Source organism: Arvicola amphibius, chromosome 2 (genome assembly GCF_903992535.2).
Source record: "Arvicola amphibius chromosome 2, mArvAmp1.2, whole genome shotgun sequence".
NCBI classification, from domain to species: Eukaryota; Metazoa; Chordata; class Mammalia; order Rodentia; family Cricetidae; genus Arvicola; species Arvicola amphibius.
The window spans coordinates 21,037,188-21,064,401 of record NC_052048.2 but is presented as its reverse complement, the minus strand read 5'-3'; the positions used below and the strand labels follow the sequence as shown (position 1 = coordinate 21,064,401).

The 27,214-nt window shown below is 49.0% G+C and overlaps 1 protein-coding gene across 1 annotated transcript in view; it reads right to left on the bottom strand.

Annotated features, from left to right (window-relative positions):
- Nucleotides 1-11,139: 11,139 nt before the first annotated feature.
- Nucleotides 11,140-27,214, bottom strand: part of Tead4 (TEA domain transcription factor 4) — a 74,871-nt gene continuing 58,796 nt past the window's right edge. Inside the window, exons 8-12 of the mRNA XM_038319260.2 lie at nucleotides 26,825-26,964; nucleotides 25,940-26,113; nucleotides 13,348-13,488; nucleotides 11,514-11,666; nucleotides 11,140-11,414 (exon numbers count right to left, since the gene is read on the bottom strand). Of these exons, the coding sequence (XP_038175188.2) occupies nucleotides 11,301-11,414; nucleotides 11,514-11,666; nucleotides 13,348-13,488; nucleotides 25,940-26,113; nucleotides 26,825-26,964 (722 nt within the window). The 3' untranslated portion in view covers nucleotides 11,140-11,300. The remainder of the gene's footprint in view (nucleotides 11,415-11,513; nucleotides 11,667-13,347; nucleotides 13,489-25,939; nucleotides 26,114-26,824; nucleotides 26,965-27,214) is intronic.

The window sequence follows — 27,214 nt, the reverse complement described above, 5'->3', positions numbered from 1 at the left end:
TTCCCAGCCCGGTAAAGTCTGCTTCGGTTGCTCCCTTTTGTCTACTTGAGGATTTATAACAATTTGAATTCATGTGTCTGAGTTTCCTTCCCTTCCTCACTGGGTATGTGTTTATGTGTATGTGTATGTACATGTGTTTGTATGTGTGTATATATGTGTGTGTGTGTATATGTGTGTATGTATGTATGTGTATGTGTGTGTGTGTGTATGTGTGTGTTCCTAGGAATGAACTCAGGGTCTCACATAGGCAGGTGATTGCTTAATAATGAGTTATTCTCCCAATGGGTTCATATGTTTCTTGAGTGTATGCTAGAATTTGCTAGAAAAATCACTTTTTGCTAGAAAAAAAGCACTTTCTGGTGCTTTCTTTTGGAGGAGACACTGTAACTCCTTATTCACTCCCTAGTGGCTACATAAATAGTCCTTTGTCCTCTATTCACGTTTAGTAGGTTATATTTTCTAAGAATTTGTCTATTTTCTCTAAATTTTAAAATTAGTTGGCATACTTAGTAATATCATTTTCCTAAAATTATTTCAAAAAATTGATTAGTGTTAAATGCTGAGGGTCTAAGATAGATTTATAAGTCAGTTTAGGACAGGTTAGATAGTAAATGTTTAAAATGCTACATTTTGTATTTTTTTCTTTTCTTCAATTTTCTTTGAATTTTGCAATAAGATTTCACACTGTAGTCAGAACTCATTGGCTTCCCAAGTGCTGGAACTACAGGTGAGATCCACCATGCCGAGATACTTAATTATTTTAAATAGCCCAAGCTAATCTAATTAAGCTTGTAAGCGATGTTAAATACTGATAGGACTCGTGAGGCAACTGAGCATTAATCAAAGAGCAAGTGAACGAGACCTAATACAAACACACTAGCTTGAAACACAAGGCAATACAAGTTGAACCCAATAAAACTAGTCCTTTAATTGTTCAAAATAAGTCAATATTCAGAGATCTTCAAGTCTTCTTTTTCATGCATAAAACTTCTCTTCAGACATTAAAAATTCTGTTGATGATTTTAGACTATGAAGCATCCAGCTGAGCCCGGCCTGGTGGCTTGTGTTTGTAATTCTAGCATTCAGGAGAATGAGACCAGCGCGGGCAATGGAGTGAGATTTTCTTTTTTAGAAAGAAAGGGAAGTGGAGAGATGACTCAGTGGTTAAGAGCACTGGCTGCTCCTCCAAATGACTGGGGTTTGATTCCCAGCACCCACGTGGTAGTTCCCAACTATCTGTAACTCCAATTCCAGGGTATCTGACGCCTTCTGACCTCGTAGACACTGCATGCATGCAGTGCGTAGGCATACACGAAGGCAGAGTACCCGTACGTACGTTGTTTTCTTAAACTTGCACAGTTGAAAAGATTGCATGGAGCAAAGCATGGTGTCAAGTGCCTGGCGCACTGGAAGCAGGAGAATTAGTCCAGGTGGGATACATTGCAAGATCCTGTTTCAAAGAAACAAAAAAGATTATGCGTCAATATAAACTTGGAATATGAGCCGGGCGGTGGTGGTGCACGCCTTTAATCCCAGCACTCGGGAGGCAGAGGCAGGCGGATCTCTGAGTTCGAGGCCAGCCTGGTCTACATAGAGCTAGTTCCAGGACAGGCTCTAGAAACTACAGGGAAACCCTGTCTCGAAAAAAAAATAGTGGCTCCTTGAAATTTAATTTTCTTGCATTCATTTTTATTGCTGTCTTTTCAAAGATTTTCTTTACTCTTTTCATCTTATGTGTATATGCGTGTTCCTGCATGCATGCCTGTGTACCACGTGCCTGCAGTGCCCATGGGTGATAGTAGAGGGTGTCTTGATCTCCTGAAGCTGGAGTTAGATGGTTGTGAGCTGCCATGTAGACACTGGAAACTGAATGCAGGTTCTCTGCAAAGGTAGCAAGTCCTGTTGGTCATTGAGTTATCTCTACAGCCCCTGGATCTTTTTCTTTAAAGAGAAAAATAATTTTACTGTGATGAATATGCTGTTCAACTATACCCCTTGTATTCCAACCCCAACCCTGCTGTGGAATATTTGTTTAAGATAGGCTACATTTGTTTATGCTGTGGAATACTTGTTTAATATGATGCAAAGATGTGTTGCATTCTGTTGTAGGAGGAGGCCACTTGTTTGTTCCTGTTTGCCCAGAACCAAAATAATACACAGAAACTGTATTAATTACAACACTGCTTGGCTTTATGCATATTTCTAGCTCACTCTTATCTCTTAATTTTATATTTTACCATGAGGGTCTTTTTATATTTTACCTTGGCCTACCGGCAAGGTTCCTGGCAACTTGCATCTTTCTCCTCTGGCTCCAGGGCATCTACTGACTCCTCCTTCTTCCTCCCAGCATTCAGTTTAGTTTTCCCCACCTATCTCTATTCTTCCTTATCACAAGCCAAGGCAGTTTCTTTATTCATTAACCAATAAAAGCAACACATATACAGGACTTCCCACACCAGCATTCTTTTATGTTACATTTGTTTAACTCTGTGAAACTGTGATTCTTTGCCTGTCTAAAACATCTGATGGTCTAATAAAGAGCTGACTGGCCCATAGTTAAGCAGGAGAAAGGATAGGTGGGGCTGGCAGGCAGAGAGAATAAATAGAAGGAGAAATCTGGGAGGAGAGAAGGAAGAGCAAGAGAACAGGAGAGGAGGACACTAGGAGTCAACAACCTAACCACCCACCCAGCCAGCCAGCCAGCCAGTCAGGGAGTAAGAGTGAAAGTAAGAATTGCAGAAGTAAGAAAAAGGTAAAAACCCAGAAGCAAAAGTTAGATGGATTAATTAAGATAAGAAATTAATTAAGATAAGATAAGGTGTCTGGGCAGTGGTGGTGCACACTTTTAATCCCAGCACTCGAGAGGCAGAAGTAGGAGGATCTCTGTGAGTTCAAGACCAGCTTGGTCTACAAGAGCTAGTTCCAGGACAGGAACCAAAGCTACAGAGAAACCCTGCTCGAAAAACAAAAACAAAAAAAAAAAAACAACAAAAACCAAACAAACAAAAAAGATAAGAAAAGCTGGATAGAAACAAGTCAAAAGTCACACTAAGACATTTATAAGAATAATAAGCCTCCATGTGTTTTATTTGGGAGCTGGGTGGCAGGTCCCCTAAAGAGTTAAAAACAACCAACAACATAGCCCCCTGCTCTATCTACAAGAAGAAATCACTGAGCCTCAATACAGCCTGAGGGTGGAGCTTTCTCGTTTGTTGAAAAGTCCACCCCAGTGACTTCTCAAACTTGAACATGCTTAGGAGTCACCCATAGGTGTAAAGTTCCAAGAACAGGGGAGGGTAGTAAGACCTTAGAGTTCCAGGGAGTCCCAGGTCATGCAGGAACAAGTCCCACAAGAGTGGCCATCCTTCACCAAAAAGCCCTGGCAGTGGCTGCCCTTCACCAGTGGCCGCCTGGGTACACACAGGCGCTTTCCTGCCAGGTAACAAGGCCTGGAATCGCTCTCAGCTCAACCAGCACTTGCCCACCACTGCCCACACAGTGCAACAGTTGGGCCTTCGTCTAAGGAGAGCTTAGGCCTGTTGTCATTCCTGGCTCGGTTCTTCTGTTGACTTGTGTGTGCCCCTGTCATCTAATAGGGAACAGATCATAAAACTGGTTAGGGGGCAGCTGCAATGGCAGCCATTTGTGAGTGAAGTGATGTGGGAGTCCCCTCTGTATGCTGCGAATACCATTGGTTAATAAAGAAACTGGAATGGGGGTGGGGCACAGCCACATCTATAGCAGCTGGAGTGAGTCAGACACTTAGGCCCAATCAGAAAGGACTATGGGATGCACCTTGCATGTGTGTCTTCCTCAAGGGGCAGCTAGGGCTAAGGGCAGATCTCAGGTGCTACAGGCCACTGCAAGGCCACTTCGAATCCTGGCTTAGCCGTAGGATTCTGCAGAGTCCAAACCAGAGGGAATGCTCCTCATGAGAGGCCATGTAGGTACATAAAACCAGAGTAGGGGACACAGCAGCAGGCTAACCAATAAAACCCAGAGGCCCCCAAAAACCACAAGGGGAACGTGGTGAGTTGCCAAACCAGAGAGCGCAGCAGCAGATATCAAAGCCAGGGAGCACAGCCAGGAATCCCAGACCAGAGAGATGAAGGGAAAGAGCAAGTGGGCAGATCACAGCGGGGAGGGGCCCGGGCCAACTGGGAGCAGGCATCTGAGGCTTGCTTTAATGTGTCTCCCTCCAGCACAGGTTGGGGCGGGAGAGTCAAGGTTATAGAGCCATAGAGGACTGCACAGAACAGGATTTCCTAGGGCTCCTTGTTTCTCGGAGCGAAGGAAGACAGTATGTGGGAGTAGGAGGCACATGGCTGGCAACAAGGGCAGTGAGAGCCTGGGTGAGCAGCTCTAAGCCTCCGTCAATGCACACCCTAGGAGCTGGCATACACAATCCCTAGTGTTGGTGTCAGGACTGGGGGCTACATTTCAAGAAAGGAACTGGAAAGAAGTCAGCAAAGGCGTCTCTGGGGACAATGGTGGTGGCGCGTATCTATGATCCCCATCTTTGAAAGGGTCAAGAGTTAACCAGCTAAATATTGAGTTTGAAGTCAACCTGAGCCATGTGAGATCCTGTCTCAAAACAACGTTACTGAAGGGGAAAGACAGAATGAGAAAATGGTGGCAAATTCTTAATTCCCAGCTTGTGCTTGGGGCTGGGAGGACTGAAAAAACCTAATCCCTAAAAAAGGCACGGTCATAAGACGCTCCCCAGACTTGGCTACGCATCTGATGACTTCTGATTATGTCTAGGATGGGCTTGTGAACCCGCCACCTGGCAAACACATTTCCCTCCCACGGAGCTGGTCATCTGCTCCCTTTTTCTCCACAGCATCTTGTGAACCACACACCCTTGCTTTAGCCACAAGGTGATTATTGTACAAGGGGAAAAAAAAAAAACCTGTTTTCTTCATCTTGCTTTAATTTTTTGTTTTGTTTCCTTGGATGCAAGCCAGGGCCACAGACGCTAGGCAAATGTTGTACTGCTAAACTGCTCCCACCTCTAAACTATATCCTCTCGGGGCTTCCCACCCTATCCCAGCCAGCTTCAGGCAAGCCCTGACCACCCGTGATCAGCCCACCTGCATTCATGAGACACGAGGGCTGGGCTGAGCAGCCAGCCAAAGCAGAGGTGAAAAGGCCTGTAGAGTACTTGCCAGGTGTGTAACTTTTCTGGTCCCTGTGATTAGACACCAAAGAGAAGAAGCGAGGTGTGGTCTGAGGGGGTGCAGTCTGCTGTGGAAGATGCGATCACAAGAACTGCTCACGCCAGGAGCAGTGGAGCGGATGGCGTAGCTTGGTCACCTCCACGTCGATCAGGACACAGAGAGCATGGGAAGTGTGCTGACCTGGAACTCTCAAGTGCTGACTTTAGGGCACTGGCACCAGCTAGGTTCTGGAACCTTCCAGAACAGTGCTACCCACTGGGGACCAAGTGTTCAAACACATAGGCCTGTGGGGACATTTCACACTCAAACCAGACCAGCTGAAGTTAGTTACTGATTTCCCAAGCTTCTTCATCCATGAAAAGAACGGCCTGTAGGAGCACAGGGCAGCCGTGGGCATCAAGCAAGAAAATGTTTCAGAAGTGTTTTGTACACTGAAAAGTGCGAGGAAAAGCTGAGTGGCACACGCCTGTGGTGCAAGCGTTTGGAGGGCTGAGGAAGGAGACAGGTTTTGCCTCAGAAGGTGTAGGTATCGTCACCATTTTCGTCACCATCATCATCACGGTCGTCGTCGTCGTTTTTATGCCTTAACTCTGTCGCCTCCAACTTTGCTCCCAGACTGAACACTGTTGTGTGTTAGAATTAAGTTTGGCTGCTAATTCAAAAAAAAAAAAAACTAGACACAATGAAAGGGGCAAACAGAAAACTTCATTCCTCACGTGAAATCTACTAGAGCTTGGTAACACTCTTGTGTTTCTGCTCTAGCTTGTACCGTGACCCGTCTAAGGTCATCTCAGAGTCCACTGTAGCTACACAAAGCCTGGCCACTACAGTGTAGCGATATTTCGTTTGTATTTAATTAAAGCTTGCCTGAGTTCAGAAAGTAAAACAACTGCACTGGTCAGCCTTACAGAGCAGGCAGTGGTGACACAGCCCTTTAATCCCAGTAGACCCACTAGTTTTCCATAGAAGCTGGGCGGTAGTGGTCCACGCCTTTAATACCAGCGCTAGAGAGGAATATAAGAGACAGCTCTCACACAGTCTCATTCTGAGATTCCTGGAGGCAGGCTCACCATTTTGGACAGGTCAAGGTAAGAGCCAGTGGCTGACTGTTTTGCTTTTCTGACCTTCAGGTTGAACCCCAGTTTCCGTCTCTGGATTTTTATTAATTGTGCTACATTACAGCACATTCCCGATAACTCCTCAGAACAAAGTGCATGCCCTCTCCCTTTAAGGTCATTCCTGGAAATTTTATTTCTACTTACCTCCACTGGCCAACTTAGTCAGTTAACCACCTCAGACTGCAATGGAAACTAGGAAATATGGTTTTACCAAGAATGACCACACGTCTAGATAAAAACAGAGGGGTCTAGTCCTGTCATTTGAAAAGGAGGCAGGGGACTGTCAGAAGTGGTCACTTCTCCATCCTCATCTCCTAGTGAGTAGCAGCTGGCCTCCCCCGGCCCCCAAACCTCTCCTTTACTACTGAGAGCAAATCACACTCCTGCTCCTCCTGTCTGTAAAGGCACCGTAGTCAGCACAGGGCTGCCACAGCTTCTCTTCTTAGCCCCAACTCACCTCTCAGTAATGACCCAGCTCCCAACTCCAGTAAGAATCTGGGTGTCCTTCCCGAGTCTGGTCCAGGGAGGATGGTGCCCACTGAAAGGCAGGCCCTGACATCCAGGCAAGGCTTCCTCCTGCCTCCCTGCTCAGGACGGGGAGCAAAGGGAGAGAGTGCAGCAGGTATGGGTGGGGTTTCTGCATCAGCCCTCTCTGAACCCCAAACTAGTTCAGTTTAGCACAGTGGCTGATGAGAATTCAGTTCTTGGGAGTGTTGTGGGACGGTGGGCAGCCTCTTCATGACCTATTCAAGAGCATCTGAACTCTTCAGCTCCGAGTTCAGGTCCTGCTCCCACTGGTTTGGTTCAGCACTGGCCAGTCCCAGTGTGCACCGCTAGTATGCATCTTTATGACCAGGCACAGGCCTCTACAGAGAAATGATGAGCACGCAGACCTCTGGGTTTGTAACAGACTTTACTGAAGATTTGAAGAGATGAAGGGGGTTTACATAGAAAAAAAATACAAAAGTCTTAAAGTCGAATATCAGACATCTGTGAGTGTAAAAAAAACCAACATTTCCACCGCCTGGGCTCTGGCTCGCTAGGAAGGCCCGTGCCCATCTGTCCTTTCTAACCAATGGATATATATACAAAAGCCAAGTTCCAAACACTTCTCAAAGGACTTTTATTTCAGAGAGCAGGTTCCACCGTGCAGTTCATGCTGGCCTCAGTCTCCTCCTGAGTGTATGTTGGGGCGGGGAGCAAAGGTGTGCACTTGGCCACCTGGCTGGGCATATTAGTTAGCTACATCCTATATATAGAGTCAACTCTTGAAGGAAAAGTCAGTTTTCTTTCTAACCTCTAAATTATTCAAGATGCCATTGCCCCTTACTACCGTAGCTCTATGAAAGAAGAGGTTTTCAGCAGGAGCCGCACCCAGGCAGCCACTGGGTGGAACCCGAGGGAAGCACACACTGTTCTCTCGTCCCCCTTCTGTGCCTGGCTGGCCGAGGTCTCAGAAAGCTCAGGCCTCCTGCACTCAACCCCCAGCCTGGGAAAGAATGGGTGCACAGACCAGGGGTGTAAGACCAGATCTCGGCCCCTTCACCTGTGGGTCTGGGACACACTCATACACACAAATACTAGTTGGTTGTATGTGTGTGTGTGGGGGGGGGGGGTTGTTTTGTTTTAGTTTTTTGGGTTTTGTTTTGTCTTTGCCTAGTGTTTGTTTTTCTGGTCAGGACACATTCCTTTCATTCTCTGACACTTTGCTGCTACAATCTGTCAGACCCTGTGAAGCAGAAAACCTTTCACCTGACCCTACTGCCACTTCTGACATTTCCTGCTAACTAGGTAACGCCAGGAGGGTTTTCACTCCCAGGGTAGTTGGCTCCAAGACCTTTCCTCATCTCGCAGGCCTGGTGACATGGGTGACCTTCTCTGGTCTATTCTCCCTTTTCTCTCACGTGGCTGCCAAATGGAACAGTCCTAGGAAACTAATAGTTTCCAGCCCCAAATACCCAGGGAAGCATTACTGGATAGGATCACCCTCAAATGCCCAGGGAAGCATTGCTAGATTGGATCACCCAAATGCCCAGGGAAGCATTGCTGGATTGGATCACTCCCAAATGCCCAGGGAAGCATTGCTGGGTGGGAACACCCCCAAATGCCCAGGAAAGAATGCTGGATGGGATCACCCACAAATGCCCAGGGAAGCATGCTGGGTGGGTTCAAGAGCATCAAGAGCAACAATCACACCTGCTCCTTTGTAGAATCCAAAGACTCTAGGTCTGTTCTCTAAAAATAGTATCAAAGGAATGAACTCCCTTGCTTGACACCTCCAGGCCTTGCTCCCACCCAGTGAGAACTCCAGAGTGCACATCCACACACGGAGTGCGGGTGACACAAGAGACACCACCTGCCTGGCATCTACCTGGCATGCTGGCAGGGGCTTGCCCAAGTTCTGTCACTCGGCGTACCCCTGGGGCACACCCATTCCCTCCCTATCTCCAAGACTCTCTATTCTCCCTTGGAATGTTCCTTCAGATCCACTGTGGTTCAAGAGTCAGTGTAGACTCTGGGCATCGGCAGCCTCCCCTATGAAGCTAACCTTGGTGCCCCCCACACCCCAGCATTTCCCACTGTCCACAAGGCTCTTGCATCCAGTCACCCCTTCCTTAGTCCACAGTCAGCTCAGAGTCACCCTGACTGTTTTGCTCATGGATACATTCCCAGAGCCTGCCACATCTCAGAAATTAAACAACTACTCACAAAGCAAACAGAAAATACACCAACAACCCAAGCAACTTCCTTAAGCTCTCAGGGTCTCACTTTCTTAATCCTTAAAATAGGACTTCAGCTCCCCAGGAAGCTGAGGCAGGAGGATCACTGGAGGTAGTAGCCCAGACCAGAGAGGGTGAGCTCATCTAAATAGACAATAGCACCAGCACAGAACCATCTGCAAGACTGGTAGGATTGGGGTGAGGGTGCCTTAGTCAAAGGCCATGCTGGCTCAAGTGAGAGGCAACTGAGACTACTGTCTTCTACGGTGACTCTCTGTTAGGCCACTGAGGTCAGGTCACACAGGAAAAACTCATGATCCACACTGGGACCCAACATCTGAACTGACCTGCTTCCCAGAGGAAAAGATTGTGTGTCCTTCATGTCCCTAGAGAATGTCCAGAATGAAATGTCAGTCTGGGGCTTTTCAAGAATGCTGCAGCATGGCCAGGCAGCATACATGGGGGTAAGGGTAGGGATAAGATTGGGGGTGGGGGTTCAAACACAGGACTGCATGTGAGGGGTGAGTCCTCATCACAGGTCCAGGGATGCAGTAGTCTTTCCAGGACCCTTGACCCCCTCTGACAACAGGACCTCTATACAGTGCAGTGGGGAGCAGGTCTGGGTCTAGCCACCATCCTACCATGGTAGAGAGGTGTGGGTTAAACTTCTTTGGGTTAAGAGGGAATTTGGGGGCCACTGAAACACTGGGTGGCTTGTCTGTCTTCCTCATCTGAGATGCAACCAGACTCCTCCCACATGCTTAATTTGCATATTTCTGGCAGTCACTCTGCCCATACCAAGCCCTGAGGTCTTCTGCCCCAGCACCAAAATTAAACAGAAATAACATCAATAAATATCAGAACTTGTTCCCTCAAAGGCTACCTCTTCCCTGAGACCCTGGATCCCTCCTATCTGAAGGGCAGTTGCTGCAGGGTCACCCCACTCCGGTGCATAGCTCCCACCTCCGGCTCCTCAGCAGGAGCTGCAGCTCCCATGGTTAGTACCAATGTATATTTATTGCATATGTGAATGTGCTCAGCACTACATGAGGCACTGATCATACACGAGGTAGGTGAGTGTTATACCCATTTTACAGATGGGGAAACTGAGGCACCATGACATTGATACACCACAGGTTGCACATCAAAGTCAGGCTAGACTGATTCCAGATCCTTTGCTCCTCACCCCTGTAGCATCCCCTCAATGCTGCCCTGCTCACTATTGCATCCCCATAGATACATCCCTGAGTTCTGGGCACACACAAACACGCCCAGGTTGGATCTTTCTTCCTGAGGCTCCAGGTTACTAGAAACTGGCCCCAACTGGGGAAGAGGACACCAGAAAGCCAGGAGAGGGTAGCAGAGAGCCAGATCCAGGCTCTCCAGAGGGAGGGAAGCAAGGGGCTGGGCTGAGAGTCAGATCATTTAACTGGCACTGTGCCCAGTTACTTTTTTGTTGTTTTTGTTTTGTTTTTTTTTTTCTTTTTCGTTTTGTTTTGCTTTGTTTTGTTTTGGAGACGGAGTTTCTTTTGTAGCCCTAGCTTTCCTAAAACTCAGATCCCCTGCCATGTGTGCCATCCCGACACAGCAGCCCCTCCTCACCAGTGCTGAGCAGAGAGGAAAAGGGACTAAGAGCGAAGCTGAGGAGCCTGACAGGAGCTGGAAACGCTGGCCCTGAAGCGGGACTCCCTACCTCCAAGCCTTGCCTAGGCCTGGAGCCACTGACCCCTGCAAGGCCACTGCAGGACCACCTGAGTAAATCTTACCCAGTCTCCAGCCAAACCTAAACCCAGCCCTGTTAGCAGGGGTGGGGCCTTCTGCTATAGCTATCCTCGGGCAGCCACGGCAAGGCTGACAGTACATGCGGTCACGCATTGCATCTCTGGGTGTGTGACCCACATGCCATCTGTCCTTAGGCCACGAGTGTGACCAGCAGCAGAGTGCAGGGTTCCAGCAGCTGAGGAGGGACCACTGGGTCTTGAGCTTTGGTGTCTGGCTGAGTCCATTAGGGTTCTGGCTCCTGGACCATGGGGCATCTCTGGGCTTGCTTCCAGCTTGCCTCCTGGTGCCCCCTTCTCCCTTGCCCTTCTGGGCTCACACAGTCAGACCAGCTCCTCTGAAAACACTTGACACCTCGGGTTTATTGGGGGTTGGGCACTGCAAGATCAGGCAGTTGGTTCCTCCTGCTCAGCTCTCTTGGCACTTCCGGGGACTATCCCTGAAGGTTCCCTCCCAGGTCCCCTTTCCTGGATTTGTCCCCCCACCATCATTCTGCAAGTCTGTCATTCTTTCACCAGCCGGTAGATGTGGTGCTGAGCCCCGTGTTCGCTGGCTGACACTTCGAAGACATAGGCAATACATAACAAGGTCTCCTGCGTGTCTCGATTGGTGACCACCTGTAGGTGAGACAAAGGTGAGGGTCAACGCCCTGGGCCGAGAAACCATTGGTGCCGCCCACCTATGCACCACATCCTGGGCACCTGCCCTGGGCATACCTGCAAGATGGTGAAGTTCTCCAACACACTGTTCATCATGTACTTCTCGGGTAAGTGCTTCAGCTTGTGAATGAAGTTGATCATGTACTCACAGAGCGGGGACCGGTGGATGCGGTACAGATAGTGGCCGTTCTCATAGCGAGCATACTCTGTCTGTAGAACCCCAGGGACAACAGAGGCTTAGAATCCCCTCCACTCCTACGCAAGCCCACTTTTAGCAGGGATGTACAAAAGTCCAACCACAGCCACTGGGAAGTAGAGGCAGAAGATGGCCCGGGAGCAGAGCCCATCCTCAGAAGTTTCTGGACATAAGCCAGGTCTCTCCTCTTTGTCACTGACACAACAGGCAGACACTTCCAGGAGAAGGCAATGTAAAGACCTGAAAGTCGTGGCAATGAGATGGGGCAGGGGTTGCTCGTGAGGATGGGGTGAGGGAGGGTACCAGCACCTGTGTGATGGAAGTGCCAAATGCAGGATGGTTGGTGGTGGATGCTACTGGCATAGGAGCTGGATGAACAGGACACTGAATGATGACTGGCTAGAGACACAAGCATCTCAGAACCTTGATAAGCTTAATGAAAAGTCCTAACTGTAGGAGCTGTGTAAAAATATGCCTTTGTGGGGGTAGGGTGGATGTAGGGCAACTGTGAGCCCTGGAGTCCTTTTCTAGTATCAAAACAGAACAAGAGACCACACACACAGCTACTACTGGATTACACTCAGGGCAGCTAACATGAATCCAAAGCTTCCCGGCAATGGAACAGGGAGGGTTGGGACCCCGAGGCAAAGCTCCATTCCCGGGTCCTGCCTGGCATGAGTGGCTGTCAACACCAGGTAGAGAGGATACCATCAGTTCAGGCCCACATGGGCCAAGAGTTACCAGGATGACATCATGCAGTGTTAGCACTGCACAGGGTCACAGACTTAAGGGCCACTGGTACCCTGGGGTGCAGGCTGTAGGGTCATTTTGTCATTCTCATTACATAATAAGACCAGAATGTCACAGCTATTGGGATCAGTGGGTGGTGAAAACCCAGTAATTCCTTAGAGAAAAGTGGGGGCTGTTAACACAACCCCAACAGGAAATGGGGCTCAGGGGAGATACAGGGATCAAACCCAGGTCCTCTTAGCTTGTGCTCACTGCCTGCCTTTGACAGGGTGAGTGGTGGAGAGACAGAGAATTCTGCCCAAGTGTATAAGGTCTCCAAGGCACACCCAAACTGGAAAGCTGCTGGGCTGCTGGGAAGGGGGAATCTGAAGACCGTATCAAAATGGGGGGATGTAGAAGCAAAGCTGTATAGCTCGATGGGAGAGGACTTGCCTAGCATATACCCAAACCCCTGGAGAAACGGGGACCCCACAAACTCTGCATTCATGGCGTAAAAAACGAGAGCGAACAGAGCCTGAACATTCATTTTCACTGCCTCCGCCTCTAGAGAGCTGTGCAGCTGAGGAAGGCCACGCCTATTACCCCTCTCCCCCAAGCTGTCAAAGACACAGATGGATCAGGGAGAAATCCTTGGGCTAGCCTGTGCGTTGGTCCTGCTCTAGAAGGTGTGGGATGCTTGTAAGGAAGGCTTGAAAGAGATCCTGACCAGAAAATCCAGCCAGGGCTCCGAGGCACAGAATGGACAACTAAATCAGTAACTTATTAGATACAACTCAGTAACTTATTAGATGCTTCACACCCAACCCAAAACGCGTACTTCCTGAAGGTAATGGAAGTACATAGGGCCACCACCCTCAGCAATTCTGCACCTGGGTGGGGGAGCTCCAGGGAAAGGGGGCACGCAGGCCACCCCCTTCACCCCACACCTACTGAGTGGCCTCCTACCTCAACTTTCTCCACGACTTGCTTGCCGAAGGAGCAGACCTTAGTAGAACAAGTAATGATCATGTTGTCCAGGCTCTCGTACTGGCTGGACACCCCATAGAAGGCGCTGCCCTCATCGTCGATGTTAGTATTGAGGTCTGCCTGCCGGAGAAATAGGAAGATGTGGCTGTGTTCAGGGGTGTTCTTAGGGGTTATGGTGCAGGTTCTTGTGAAGGGACTCTAGCTGGCCTCAGTGTGACAAACATGGCTCTGGCCGGCTTTGCCCTTCTCCCCCATTCCCTCTGTCCTGCTAAAAACCATTAGATTACATTCCGAAGGCTACCCCCAAGGCCTATTCCCTGTTAGGTCACTTCCTCCTCCTGAGGCTGACACCAAGGTCCAGCTGTCAAAGTATTAAAGTCCAGAAATCTAAAGTCCTCTCAGGGCTGCCCTAATTAACCTGTCCAATCAAAATTAAACATCTCATCCTAACACTAGGTTTCCCCTTTTACCTTTATCAGCTGTCATTTGCCTATGGGCGGCATTCTCCTCTGCCTCCTCTCTCTCCAGAGGCAGGATTTGTCCTCCAGGAAAAATACCCCTTCCCACTCTCCCTGGTTGCCTTCCCCTTCTTCTACTTCCTCTATCTCCAGTCTTTGTCTCTTATTCCCTGCCCTTTGTGCCCCTGGGGCAAATAAATCTCCTTTGTGCTGAGAACTTGGTCTTGAGATTTCTTGTGCTGATACTGATCCCTTCATCTTGGACAAGAGAAGAGAACTTGAAAAGAATGGGGATGGGACTTGGGTACAGCTCAGTGGGAGAGCCAGTTGTTGACCTGGAAGATCAAAAAGAAAAAAGAAGAAAGAAAGAAAGAAAGAAAGAAAGGAAGGAAGAAAGAAAGAAAGAACACGGTACACAGCAAGCATAAGAAAGCTTCTGCCATCCCCCACATCCAGGCTCAGTGTAATTCTGGTTTGTTTCCCAAACATGAGAAATGAGTTCCCAGCTGCCCACAGGGAAGCCAGGCAATTAGTTATTGGTTGGATATTGCATTAATTACTTTAGGGTCACTGTGACTAACTACCACACACAAACAATCTAAGGAAGGTTTATCTTGGCTGTCCCATTCCCTCCTTGCAGGGAAGACAGAGCAAAATAATCCCATCCTGATGCTAAGACCATGAGATAGTGGCTGTTCACATGGCATGGGACAGGAAGCAGAGAACACGAGCCAAAACCAGGAGTGGGTGTAACCTTCAAGGACTTGCCACTAGTGTCTTATTTCCAGCAGTGAGGCCACAACTCTTAAAAGCTCTACAGCTTTCAAAACAGAGCCACGAGCTAGGAACAAGCATTCCAAATGCAAGTCTGTGGGAGACACTGCAGATTCAAAGCATACCCCTGACCCAGAAAGGTTCGTGTCCATCTCCTAATAAAAACAATCACATGTAGTCAGACATGTCCGGAGTGCAACGTCTCTTCTGAGGCAATCTGAGCTATGAACCCTGCAAAATCAGAAAGAAAACTGCCTACTTCCCATTCATCCTGGAACCGAGTAAACATTCCCATATCGGAAGCAAAGGAGAGCAGCAAGAACCTCAGACACTGGAAAAACAAAGACTCAACAGTTAGGAGCACTGGCTGCTCTTACAGAGAACCTGCGCTCAGCCCCCAGCACCCACGTTGGGCAGCTCACACTCTCTTATGTTCTCTTCTGGCTTCCGTGGGCATCTGTACAGAGATACACACTAAAATCAACTCAACAAAATAGGAAATTTTGTAACTCCTTATCTGATAGCCGGGGCTTACGGTGACATCTGTACTCCAAGAGCTTGGGCGTTCCAACCCCTATGGCTCTGCCATTTGCAGTTATGGCCTCTCCTGTGAGCTGGCTCTACTGGGTGCCTGCAGCTTTCTTCAGAGACATCCCACATTGCCATTATCTTCAATGTCCTGCAACTCAGGCTCCCTCCATGTGTAGTTAGCACAGGGATGCCTATCAGAGAACCCAACCCTTCCATACATCGTGTGGCCTCACGGGTTGTTCTGGAACCCCATGACCCTGTAACTCACGCATTTGTACACCAGCAAACCCAGCAAACAGTGGGTGATTGCAAGTTTTGCTGCTAACTCAAGGGGTAGCTGGATCCCCAGAGACCATGGCAACAGTGTCCTCTGAGTGCCTATTGGGCCGAACTTGGTAAACATTGCCAGAAAGACACCCCTCAGCTCTTTGGTTTGGGGTGTTCTGCTGCTTTGGGGTATGTCCTATATTTATTTTAGGTGTATGAGTACACCCACGTCAGAGGAAGCATGTGGAACCAAAGGGCAACTTTTGGGTACCGATTTCTGCCTTAATATGTATTTACCTGCCTGGGCTGGCCTGATTTGCTTGACGTGATAACCTCTAACTCTATCCATTTCCCTAAAGATGACCAGACAGCAGGCTGATTTATTTATTTTATTTTATTTTTTTTGAGAACAGGTCTCACTATGCAGGTCTGACTGTCCTGGAACTCAGGCTGTAGACCAGCCTGCCTCTGCCTCCCAAATGCTAGGACTGAAGGCGTGTGTCACTGCGACTGGCCAGAAGTCTGATTCTTTTTTTTTTTTTTTTTTTTTTTTTTTTTTTTTTTTTTTTTTGGTTTTTCGAGACAGGGTTTCTCTGTAGCTTTGGAGCCTGTCCTGGAACTAGCTCTTGTAGACCAGGCTGGCCTCGAACTCACAGAGATCCGCCTGCCTCTGCCTCCCGAGTGCTGGGATTAAAGGCGTGCGCCATCGCCGCCCGGCTCAGAAGTCTGATTCTTATGGTGGGGCTTCCTCATCGACCACAGAATGCAGAAGTAACTGCCACGTGGACCAGAGTAGAGGCTGTGAATGCCGTGTGAGCTGCCAATCACAATATAAGTTCTGAGACTCACAACTCTTCTGCAGATTTGAGCACAGGTGACAGGCAGTTTTACTCGTGGCCGCTAGGTGGCAGACTAGCACTAGTTTTCTCTCCTTTGCCTCTTCCTTTCAACAGCAAAATCTTCCTGTAAACTGACAAGAAAGTGTTAATTACCCTGTAATTAATTCATGTGGCACGGAAGACATGTAATGCAGGCGCCTGTGAGAGACAGGCACACACTACTGAGAATGACTAGCCTTTACCACGATGGATGAACACAGCCTGCTGAGTGAGGAAGCAATTATGGAATAAAATGAAGAAATGTTTTTTTTTTTTTTTTTTAGGATGTCTTAGTTGACTGTGCATGGCTTAAACGGGGCCATTCTTTGGGAGGAAGGAAAAACAAAGCAACAGTTACAACAGCATCCTAGCCAATGTTTAGCCTCTGAGACAAACAATCCCCTTTCTAAACACTCTCCTTTCCCAACCCAGGATGGCTTTCTGTCTCCCCACCCTGCCGCCACCCTGATCCTGTGAAAGAGGGCAGCTGGGGGTGGGGCGGGGTGGGAGAGGAGCACCTGTGAGTCCTGGAGGATGTGGGTCAGCCATGGTCCAAGGTCTTCCTCTGACAAATGAGGTGAACAAGGACCTGGGCCCAGGTTTTCTCCCACTTTCTCTGTCATACGACCTTCCTAGAAGACCACTTCGTCAGACTGGTCTGAAAACATTGTCGTGAGACCCAGCTGTCTGGAAAGGTAGAGGCCCTGGGGATGAGGCCAGGGCATTATAAGGTGACAATACTCAGATGACGAACACAGTGGCCATTAACCACAGACCCTCCATACCCTCATGGTGTCTTTGAGCTGAGATCTTGTCATGGAGCCCAGGCTGACCTCCACGGTCATTCATTCTGCTCCAGCCTCCTAAGCACTAGGATCACTGGCATCCACCTAGCTTGTGCATCCTTCCGTGACACTTTGTAAAAATGTTTGTTTTGTGTGTGTGCATGCACGTGCATGATGGTGTGCATGAGGTCAGAGGACAACTTGTATGAGTCAATTTTCTCCCTCCGATATGTGTGTTCCAGGAGTTGAAGTCGGGTCATCAGATGAATGGCAAGCACCCTTCCTAACTGCGCCATCTGCTGGCCTTTGGGATATCTTTGACATCAATTCACTTTTATTCCTTAACTTTACCCTAAGCAATGCAATCATGAAAACTATTTTTTTCTCCTCTTATATAAGCCAAATGAACTAATAAATAAGAAATGTCAGTGGACATAACACTTACAAGACCTCTCTCTGCACCATGCTGGAAAGATCCGATACCAAAGAACTCCTCAGGCCATGCACAAAGGCAGCCTCCTGTGTCTGCGCCCCACGTCTGTGTGGCTTGCCCAGGCAAAGGTCCATGGGGTGCAAGAACCCTGTCCTTGGCAAACCTCACTACGTGCCTGGCACACCTGGCCTTTCAGTAAAGACTGCGGGTACCAGTTCCACTTCCCAGCTCTGGGTGGTGCTATGATAGAGGGGTCATGTCCCTGGGTACATCAGGGTTACTCCCCCCCTGAGTTCTGGACCCCACCCTGAGCCCTCCAACTCTTCAGTCATTCCCTCCCACCCTAGGACCCCTTTAAAACACCCATGCATAGCCAGGCAGTGGTGGCCCACGCCACCGCTCCCAGCACTCAGGAGGCAGAGGCAGGCAGATCTGTGAGTTCGGGGACAGTCAGGACTACACAGAGAAACCCTGTTGTGAAAAACAAAACAAAGAAACAAACAAACAAAAACCAAAGAAACATTCATCCAACCACAGCCCCACATTTCTGGGGACTGTAGGACAGAAAGGGGCTAAGGAATATCCGTGTACTCAACTGAGGAAAAAGTAAGATTATGGAGAAGGATGGAATCGGCCCTGGGCCTGTGATGCACAGATCTGGGAGACGGTGGCCAAGGTGACACAGAGGACCCATCCCACAGTATCTCAGCTAGTCCTTGGGCTCCAGGGTCCGTCCAGCTCCACCAGCACCTTCCCTGGCAGCTGTAATCCAGGACAGCTGTCCCTCTCGGCGAGCAGCCTTCTGAATACCCCACCCCCTCACCCGCCCTATTCATAGCTGGTTCACGGGGGTGGGCAGCTCGTGGGCTGGGCTTGGGACAGGTGTGAGGGATCAAGTGACTGACAAATGAGCAGACAGCCTTGACTGTCATGTGCTGGTATGTATCTGGGAGGAATGTTGGGCCCAGAGGAGAACAGAGGACTGGACGGTAGAAAGGCCCAGGGAATGGTCCTGTTACCCAGCTCCGCCCAGCGTGCAGACTGGTGTCCCTTCCCCTGCCCAGGACAAGCAGCCTCTGTTAGTTTTCACGAGGTTCTGGGGGATGGGGTTTACGTATTTCAACCCTTACTCCAGTGGGAATTCTCTCAGAACTGGGCCTTAAGGGCTCCACCACCTCCTCCTCTGCTGCACCTTGCTGCCATCTGCACTGGGGACAAGCCCAGACACGCTGCAGGACCACCACCACAGCCCCTCAATGTGAACAGAAACTCTCAGGGGGTGGGGGAGGCAGCAGCTTGGACAGAGAAAAACAAAGTGGCCTCTGCTCTAGACAGGTTCTCATCAGCTCATCACCCGGGAGGCAGACTGAGCAAACAAAGGCAGGAGGAGGAAGGCTGGCTGTGAGACAGGCAAGTTTCTTGCCTGGACATGTTTCCTTCCTAAGTGTGTATGGCCGAGTCCACAGCAGACAGTGGTAGGAGGAGAGAGCAGGACAGGGGACAGGGGACTGCCTATGACTGATGCACACTCTCACTATTAGCAAATGCTCCTTTGAGCCCCCTCCCCCACCTCCCCGGCACATGAGGACAGACAAGGATAGCTGCTAAGCTGCCCTGGCCTCCGATGCTCCTTCTTCTGGGTTCAGCTCAGCCTCCCTAAGGCAACTGTGCTCGGGTCGTAGTGAGAAGAGGAAGGACAAGGTGGCACCTGAGCCCCCAGATTGGAGCCCACATGAACAACTGCTAATCTTTAAGCTGGAAAAACAGAGGCACACAGAAGCCAAGACTCCCTCAGGATCCAGCTCTCAAGGGGAATGCCTGCATCCCATCGGGACAGCTGGGCCCCAAAGTCAGCTGACCAGTCACACTGTGAGGGCTCTCCTAATGTCCACTAGGCTCCTGGAAAGTCCATGCTGCCCTGAGTCCAAGGCCCACTGTGGAGCTCCCCAGAGTCTGTGCTGTTATAAGGCAATGACTACATAGGCTGTTTACACAGCCATGACCAAGCAAGTCTGCAGACCAGCCCAGTCCAACTCCTGGTGTCCCAGCTGTCCCCACACATCCTTCTTCTACCAGTTCCCTACCAGTGTGCCTAAGGGAAGGCAAATGAGTAAAGGGGGCCCAGTAAGGTAGTCGAAGGAGACTCAAGTTTTACTTCCACCTAGAAGGAAGACTTTATCATATTTCCTGGGAGAACAGTCAAGATCTAGAAAAAGAGCCCAGGTGCTCTCCTCTGGGAGTAGATGGTCAGAGCTAAGTCTGCCTTCCTCTCTGCTATCAACTGGCAGTCCTTGGAGTCCTCTGGAGCAATCCAGAACCTTTCCCCTGGACTGGGATGAGCAGCAAATCTGTGCCTGGGGGCATTCTGTTATCAGGTCGGATTGCCCTGACTCTGGAGCCACATTGTTTGGGACTACAGTCTGGTTCTGTCCAACAACCTCGGTTAAGTTTGGTGAAACTGTTTATCCTGACCATGCCTCAACTTTTCCTCTGAAGACAGGTTATCACCTTTATTCACCTTTGAAGGCTCGGCAACATTCACAATGAGAGCCCATGTGACCCATTGACACGAGTGACCTATGACCGTTCAGTCTTCCCAGAATATACCAAGCACGACCATAGGAATGATGGAGGCCCACCCAAAATGCAGGCCTCAGACCCAAGCCCTTGTCTGCAACATGAATTTCCCCAGTTTGTGAAATGGAGATTCTAAGATAAGCCTTACCCGAAATGTGTCTCTTAAAATATAAACTATTGCCTCCAACTGCGCTAGGGTGCAGCTCAGCCATACAAGGCTTACCTGGCATGTTTAGTACAGGGATTGCCTTGCACATGCAGGGCCCTGGGCTCCCTATACCCAGAACTGAAAAAAATAAATAATAAAAGGAAACTGCCAGCCAGAGAGGAAGGCACTGATGTCTAGTCCTCCAAGGCAGTATGCTGATAAACACATCGCGCCACTGCCAGCAGAGCCTCCCTTCTGACTCCAGTCACATCCCAAGGGAGCTGGGCTGGTGCTGAGAGTCACTAGTCACCTCACTCTGGAGGGGAACCCAGGATCCCCCTAAACATTTCAGAAATTGGAAGCTGCCAGTATACCACAGCGATGCTTACTGAAGCCCACAGCAGAGCCGCGGAGTTCGCTCTTCCCTGGTTTACCAGAGCAAGGTGCAGCCACACAAATAAATACACACTGCACCGCACGGGACTTTCGAAAGGACCCCACAGCAAGCTCCAGTAGAGTTCTTTCCTAATGCTTGCTATGTGGAGAGCATGGCTGGAATTCCAGTGGCCATGACAGATGCTGAGGGTGACAAGGAGAGAGGACTCAGGCTACGGGGGATATTACAGAGCAGTCAAGACCACCCCTGGAGGCTCTACCCCCAGGCTTCCTCTACGTGAACTTGACTTATGCACCAATGCTTTGGGCTTTGGATAATTTGCCCTTAGATATAACACTGAAAGAATCCAGAAACTAGAAGACAAAATAAGGAAGTCTCTAGAAAAAGAGACCAAACAAATAAACTGAAAATATAAAAATGGCATTGGAGGGACTTGCCTTGAAAGAATGAGAGCCTGAATTCAGAACCCACATGGAAAAGCCAGGCTCTGAGCTTAATTGTCATCCCAGATCTAGGGAGGGAGAGGCAGGTGGATCCCTGGGGCTCTTTGGCCTAATCATTGATCTCCAGGCCAACAAGAGACACGCAACACACAAATACACTGATGACTCACACCAGCAATGGATGACGCAGGCTCCTGGGAGGACCACTACAAGTCTGAGGACAGCCTGAGCTATATAATGATTTCCAGGATAGTCTAGGCTATACAGTGAGATTCAGTTTCAACTCCCCTGCCCTCTCCCACCTACCCCCAAAAAGCAAAACTCACAGAGCCAGGGAGTAGGGTAGTACTGGGGACTCAGGAAAGACGTGGTCAAAGAAATAACAGACGGAAATGTTCACAAATAGAAAGATTCTAATCTTACGGTTATGTCTACCAACTACAAGGCTGAAGAAGAGAAGTAAGACAACGTATTACCAAAGATCATCAAGGTGAAATGGAAGAACACAGAAATCGAGAAACTATGAAACCCAGAGAATAAAAAAAGCAGGTCATATAATTCATAAAGCAGAATGGCTCAGACACACATACCAGAAGACAGGGGCACAATGTACTTACAAATGACTGCTGTACTTACTTCAGGTGTAGCGGTGGACACTTGGAACCCCAGAACCCAGGAAGTTGAGATAGAAAGACTCTGAGGTCTAGATCAGTCTGAGCTATATACCAAGACCCTGTCTCCATGAATGTGTGTGCTCAGCCATATAGTACTCCTCTAATGTGCAAAACCCATGCATTCAATACCTAGCACCAAGCAAAAAAAAAAACCAAGAGAAAATAGTCTTTGATCTACATTTTCTATCACGTATAAGTGCCTCCTCCCTATCCCCCACCCATACCCACTTCAAACAGAAAGAGGTATTTATAGCCTATGCTGGTCAGTTCTGTGTCCACTTAACACGAGCTAGAGTCATTTGGTAAGAGGGAACCTCAGCTGAGAAGATTCCATAAGACTGGACTGTAGCCAAGCCTGCAGTACATTGTTGACTGATGTGGAAGAGCCCAGCCCACTGCGGGGAACACCATCCCTCGACTTGAGGCCTAAATGCCATAAGAAGGCAGGCTGGGCGAAGCAGTACAGCACTCCCCCACAGCCTCTGCATCAGTCGCTGCCTGAGCTCCTGACCTAGACTTCCCCAGATGAAGGACTACAAGCTATAAGAAACTCATTCTTTATAAAAGTAACAGAAACCAGAAGACATAGGCCTTGTGGGTTTTTTTTTCTTGGATTTTTCTTTGGCATGTGTTCCAATCAAATGAGTCCAGTACGCCAATAAGGGAACTATGAGATCCCAGAGACTACACAGTAGAGGCTCATGCTGACAACTATGTCAGTACCGGTTCACTCGGGAGCAGGGAATTGAGGCTCCCAGGAAAAAGATCTCCAAGGGGAAGGAGGGACTAATAAGATAACTGTTGTTTGTGTCTAAACAAATAAAGCTTGTCTGAAGATCAGAGTGCAGAGCTAAGACAGACAGGGCAGGAACTGATGGCACACACCTTTAATCCCAGGACTCTGTGAGTTCAAGGCCACCCTGGGCCACCCTGGGTTAGGGACAGATTGAATCTGTCTAGAAGAGAAACAGAGCTCACACAAAGGTGGTAATCCCAGCACTAGGGAGGTAGAGAGAGTGATATGGCTGGGCAGAGAGAGGAGCTGGAGGAGACAGGAGCTCAGGGCACTCTGGAGATGCAGTCTGAAGCAGTCAGTCAGAGGATGCAGTCTGAGGACAGGATTGTCCCTTTGGCCTGAGCATTGGTAGAGGTAAAAGGTCTCTCTGGCTGCTCTGCTTCTCTGATCTTTCAGCTTTCATCCCCTACTATCTGACTCCGGGTTTTTATTGAGAACAAGTAGAATTCATGCTACAGATAACAGCTAGAAGTATTCGAAAAGACCATTCCTCTCTGTCTCATGTGGTGTCTTACGGAGCAATATGTAAAATTTAAGAATAACTTCATCTAAAAATATTCAATTTATACACAGAAATCCACTTACAGGGAAAAGAAAAGGTACAAAATAAGGGAAATGTAGTCATAATACAGTCTTTGGCTCGTTGGTAACCAATTTACATTGTCAAACAAAATTCAAACAGTACATGGCTGACTCATTCCATGTGCACAGACTGAGGTGAAGGGAAAGCGATATAACATGGATGATTTTTATTTTAGAATGCATTGGTTATGACAATTAAGATACAGCAACCTAAATGTTTACTAACACAGGATATAAAATCTAAAAGAAGCCTGGGAGCTGGAAAGATGGATGGCTTAGCAGTTAAGAACACTGGCTGCTCTTCTAGAGGTCCTGAGTTCAGTTCCCCACAACAACATGGTGGCTCATAACTATTTATAATAGAATCCAATGCCCTCTTTCTGGCATGCAGGTGTACATGCAGACAGAGTGCTCATATATACAATATACATAGAAAAATAAGTAAATAATCTTAAAAAAAACTAAAAGAAAATTACAATTTACCAGTCTGGGACTTAGGAAGGTATTGACACAAGAATCGGATATCTTGGGGCTGGAGAGATGGCTCAGTGGTTAAGAGCATTGTCTGCTCTTCCAAAGATCCTGAGTTCAATTCCCAGCAACCATATGGTGGCTCACAACCATCTGTAATGAGGTCTGGTGCCCTCTTCTGGCCTGCAGACATACACACAAACACAGAATATTGTATACATAATAAATAAATAAATATTTTTAAAAAAGAATTGGATATCTTTCCTTATTAAAGACTCTTGGGAGCTGGAGAGATGGCTCAGAGGTTAAGAACACTGACTTCTCTTTCAGAGGACCCCGGTTCAATTCTCAGCACCCAAGTGGCAGCTCAAAACTGTCTGTAGCTTCAGTTTCAGTGAATCTGATACCTGACATACATGTAGGCAAAACGCTAATGAACACAAAACTATAAAAATAAAAAGGAATCATTAAAACAAATTTTAAAGACTCCTGGAATTAATAATATAACTATGAACACACTTATTTAAAGTCAGTGGAATGATATGTAGTGCAGCGGTAGAACACGTGCTTACAAGGCTCGGTGTTGATCACACCCCCCTCCCACTTTCCCCCCCAACTCTTCCCCCTCCGCAAAAGACACTCCCTATCTTTCAACCTATACTTAACTGCTATGCTTTCTTTCTTTTTTTTCTCCTCTTTTTTGGGGGCGATGTGTGGAGGGAGCTTGAGACAGGGTTTCTCTGTGAAACAGCTCTAGCTGTCCTGGAACTCACTCTGTAGACCAGGCTGCCCTTGAACTCAGAGATCCGCCTGCCTCTGCCTCCCAAGTGCTGGGATTAAAGGCGTGTGCCACCAATGCCCAGCTCTTTTCTATTATTCTGTCTCACATACATTTCTTCAAACTTCCTTGCTCCCTCATGCCTTTTCCACTCATATACTGCATGGGAAGAAATGGCCTTTCTTCTCTCTGTCTAGCAGACCCTGCCTACTCAAATCCAGGTCCAGGCATCATCCTATTTGGAGAATAGCTAACTATGCAAACATAGGACAAGATGTACACATCGTCAAGGTAAGGCCCAACATCCCTAAAGCAGCACTTGGGGCTTCTGCTGACAGCCAGGAACTCGGGGAGGGAGAGCAGGGCTGGGCTAGGCATTCCTCGGTAGGGCGCGAAAGTCAGCTGGAATACTGTATCCACATTTACTGTCAACATGCTCTTTCCAGAACAAGAAGCTTCCAGATTACCAAGAGGCTTGGGAGCAAATTAGGCCGAGACAATCTTGGTGGAGGTAGAAAGAGGGGTGCTGTAGGGGCTGGGGTGCAGCTCGATGGTGGAACATTCATCAGTCACAGCTGAGGTCCTAGGGCTCCAAACCCAGTGCTATGAAATTAAAACACAGTCAGCTAAATGGAGGGTACTCCAGCACTGCAAACTAAATAAATGAAAGAAAAGCACCCGGGCGGTCCTCTAGGGTTAGCAGAAGCCAGAGGGAGCAGCAAGACTTCGGCCTTGGCCTCCCAGGCCTGGAAGAAGATATGGAAAAAGTTCCATGCCTGAAGTTCAGTCAGAGGCATGAAGGATGTTCCACCCTTATCATCCATTGGCCTGGCCTCCCCTATGTCCCTTCTGGGTGTCCTAGGCCCTGGTAAGAAGCTGTGAGGGCAGCCCTGTGCCTCCTAGTTTCAGAGGAGAGCGCCTTACGAATTGGTTCTAGGCACCCAACATTCACTGAGGACGGGGGCAAAGGTCAAGTCTGTGGACAGGACCCTTGGAGACAGACATGGTGTTTCCTTTTGGGTGGCCAGGGCTACGGCAGCTGCCATCCTTAGCTACACTCCTCTTTTCAAACCTCTGCACAGCCCAATCAAACTCACAGCTGGAAAACCAGATGGGGGCCAGTGGCAGACCCAGAACCAATAGCTCCATGTGGACTCTCCTCCCATCCCTCAGTTCCCCCACCCCAACACGACCACCTCCTTAAGACCCCACAGTTCCTGATCAGGACGCTGCCACAGTCACCATCAGACAAAAAGCCTCCTGAGTTAGGTGGGATTCAGGAAGGTTCTCTACCACAGTATGCTGGAGGCCATGCTGCGTATCGCCAGCACAGAGAGAAAGGAAAAGAAGTCAGGAGTAGACAGAAGGAGGAAGAAACAAAACACAGGCCTCCCACCAGCTGCCGCCACTCTAAGCTCTCAGTACTGCGTTCTGGCACTCGGCTCCCACCAGCAGTGGCCTCTGGTGTGTGTGCTCCCGGCCACCCCGTGTCCTTGCCTCCTCCACAGTGAGTGTGATCTCCTCTCTTTCCCCACCATCTCAGTGCGCTGAGGGAAGGAAAGGGAGGCCCAGGGCTTACCCAGAACTTCACAAGGAAGAAGGCATTCGAGGGCCCCCGTTCAAATAGCTCCTTGAGGCCCCCCTTCTTCTCTGGGAATTTGTCATAGATCTGGCGGATGTCCACGGCTTCGAGGTAGGGGTCACTGTAGCTTGGGCTCGACTGGCTGATGTGCACAAACAGGTGCTTGCTGTACTGTAGACAGAACAATCAGCCTGAGGGTGATGCCAAAGGGTAGGGTAGAGAGACAGCTCGACCGCCTGCCTCACTTAGGACCTGGGGCAAATCGCTTTGCCTCTCTCTGGGCCTCAGTTTTCTCAGTAGAAAAAGGGAGACAAGATGGGTCAGGGGCAACCTGCTGCACTCGGCTAGTTTCCCAGAGGATGTGGATTACACACCACAGACTCCTCAGCTTCCTGAGTACCCCTCAGAGCCAAGGGCTGGGGGAGGGGCAGGGCTGGGGGGAGGACACTAGACTAAGAGGAGAGATAAGACAAGGAAGAAGCCTGAGAGAGCTGAGAGGGAGAAAGGAAGTCAAGAAGGGTTGAGGTGGGAAACCTGCAGACAGCAAGGGAAAGAACAGAGCGAAGGAGGAGGAGACAGGTGGGAGAAGAACAAGGAATCTATTAAACCCTGAAGGGAGAGGGAGAAGAAAGGAAAGAAAGGAAGAGAGGATATGGTGGGTGGAGGCACCATGGAAGGTTAGACCTCTGGGCCTGCCGAGCTACTATGGAGGCAGGATTTCCAGGGGTGGGAACCCATTTATTTGGGACAGCAAGCTTCCCAAGATTTGAGGCCTACTTTGAGGACAGGGCCTGTGGGATAGGGGACCTGCAGCGGTGGCAGAGCCTCTGAGGTTAGAATGGTCTCTCTTGGAGTAAGACAGTCGGGCATGGGAAGACATACGGTGTCAGGATCTTGCTGGCGCTCCAGGAAAGCAGAGAACTCCAACATCCAGAGCTTGGAACTGGCCACACTGCGGCCTTGCCATGGGGAAGCTGGCGGTGCTGAGGGCGATGGGGTGGGTCCTGCAGGAGACTCAAAGCCTGTATGAAGGGAGAGAGACACGTGGAACCTGCGCCTACTTGTCCTCCCAGCGTTAGTCCTCAGCCAGGACTGGAGAAAACCAGTGAAGTGTGCCGGGTGGCAGGACAGAGCCTGTGATGATCCGGCTCAGTGATCCCCGGCTTCTGCACAGGCCCTTGCTCAGGGCAGATGGATTCTGCACAACCCAGGTTGCCTGGAAAGCTGCCAGAGCAGGCACTGCAGGACTCTCGCCCCAAGGCAACTTCTAGT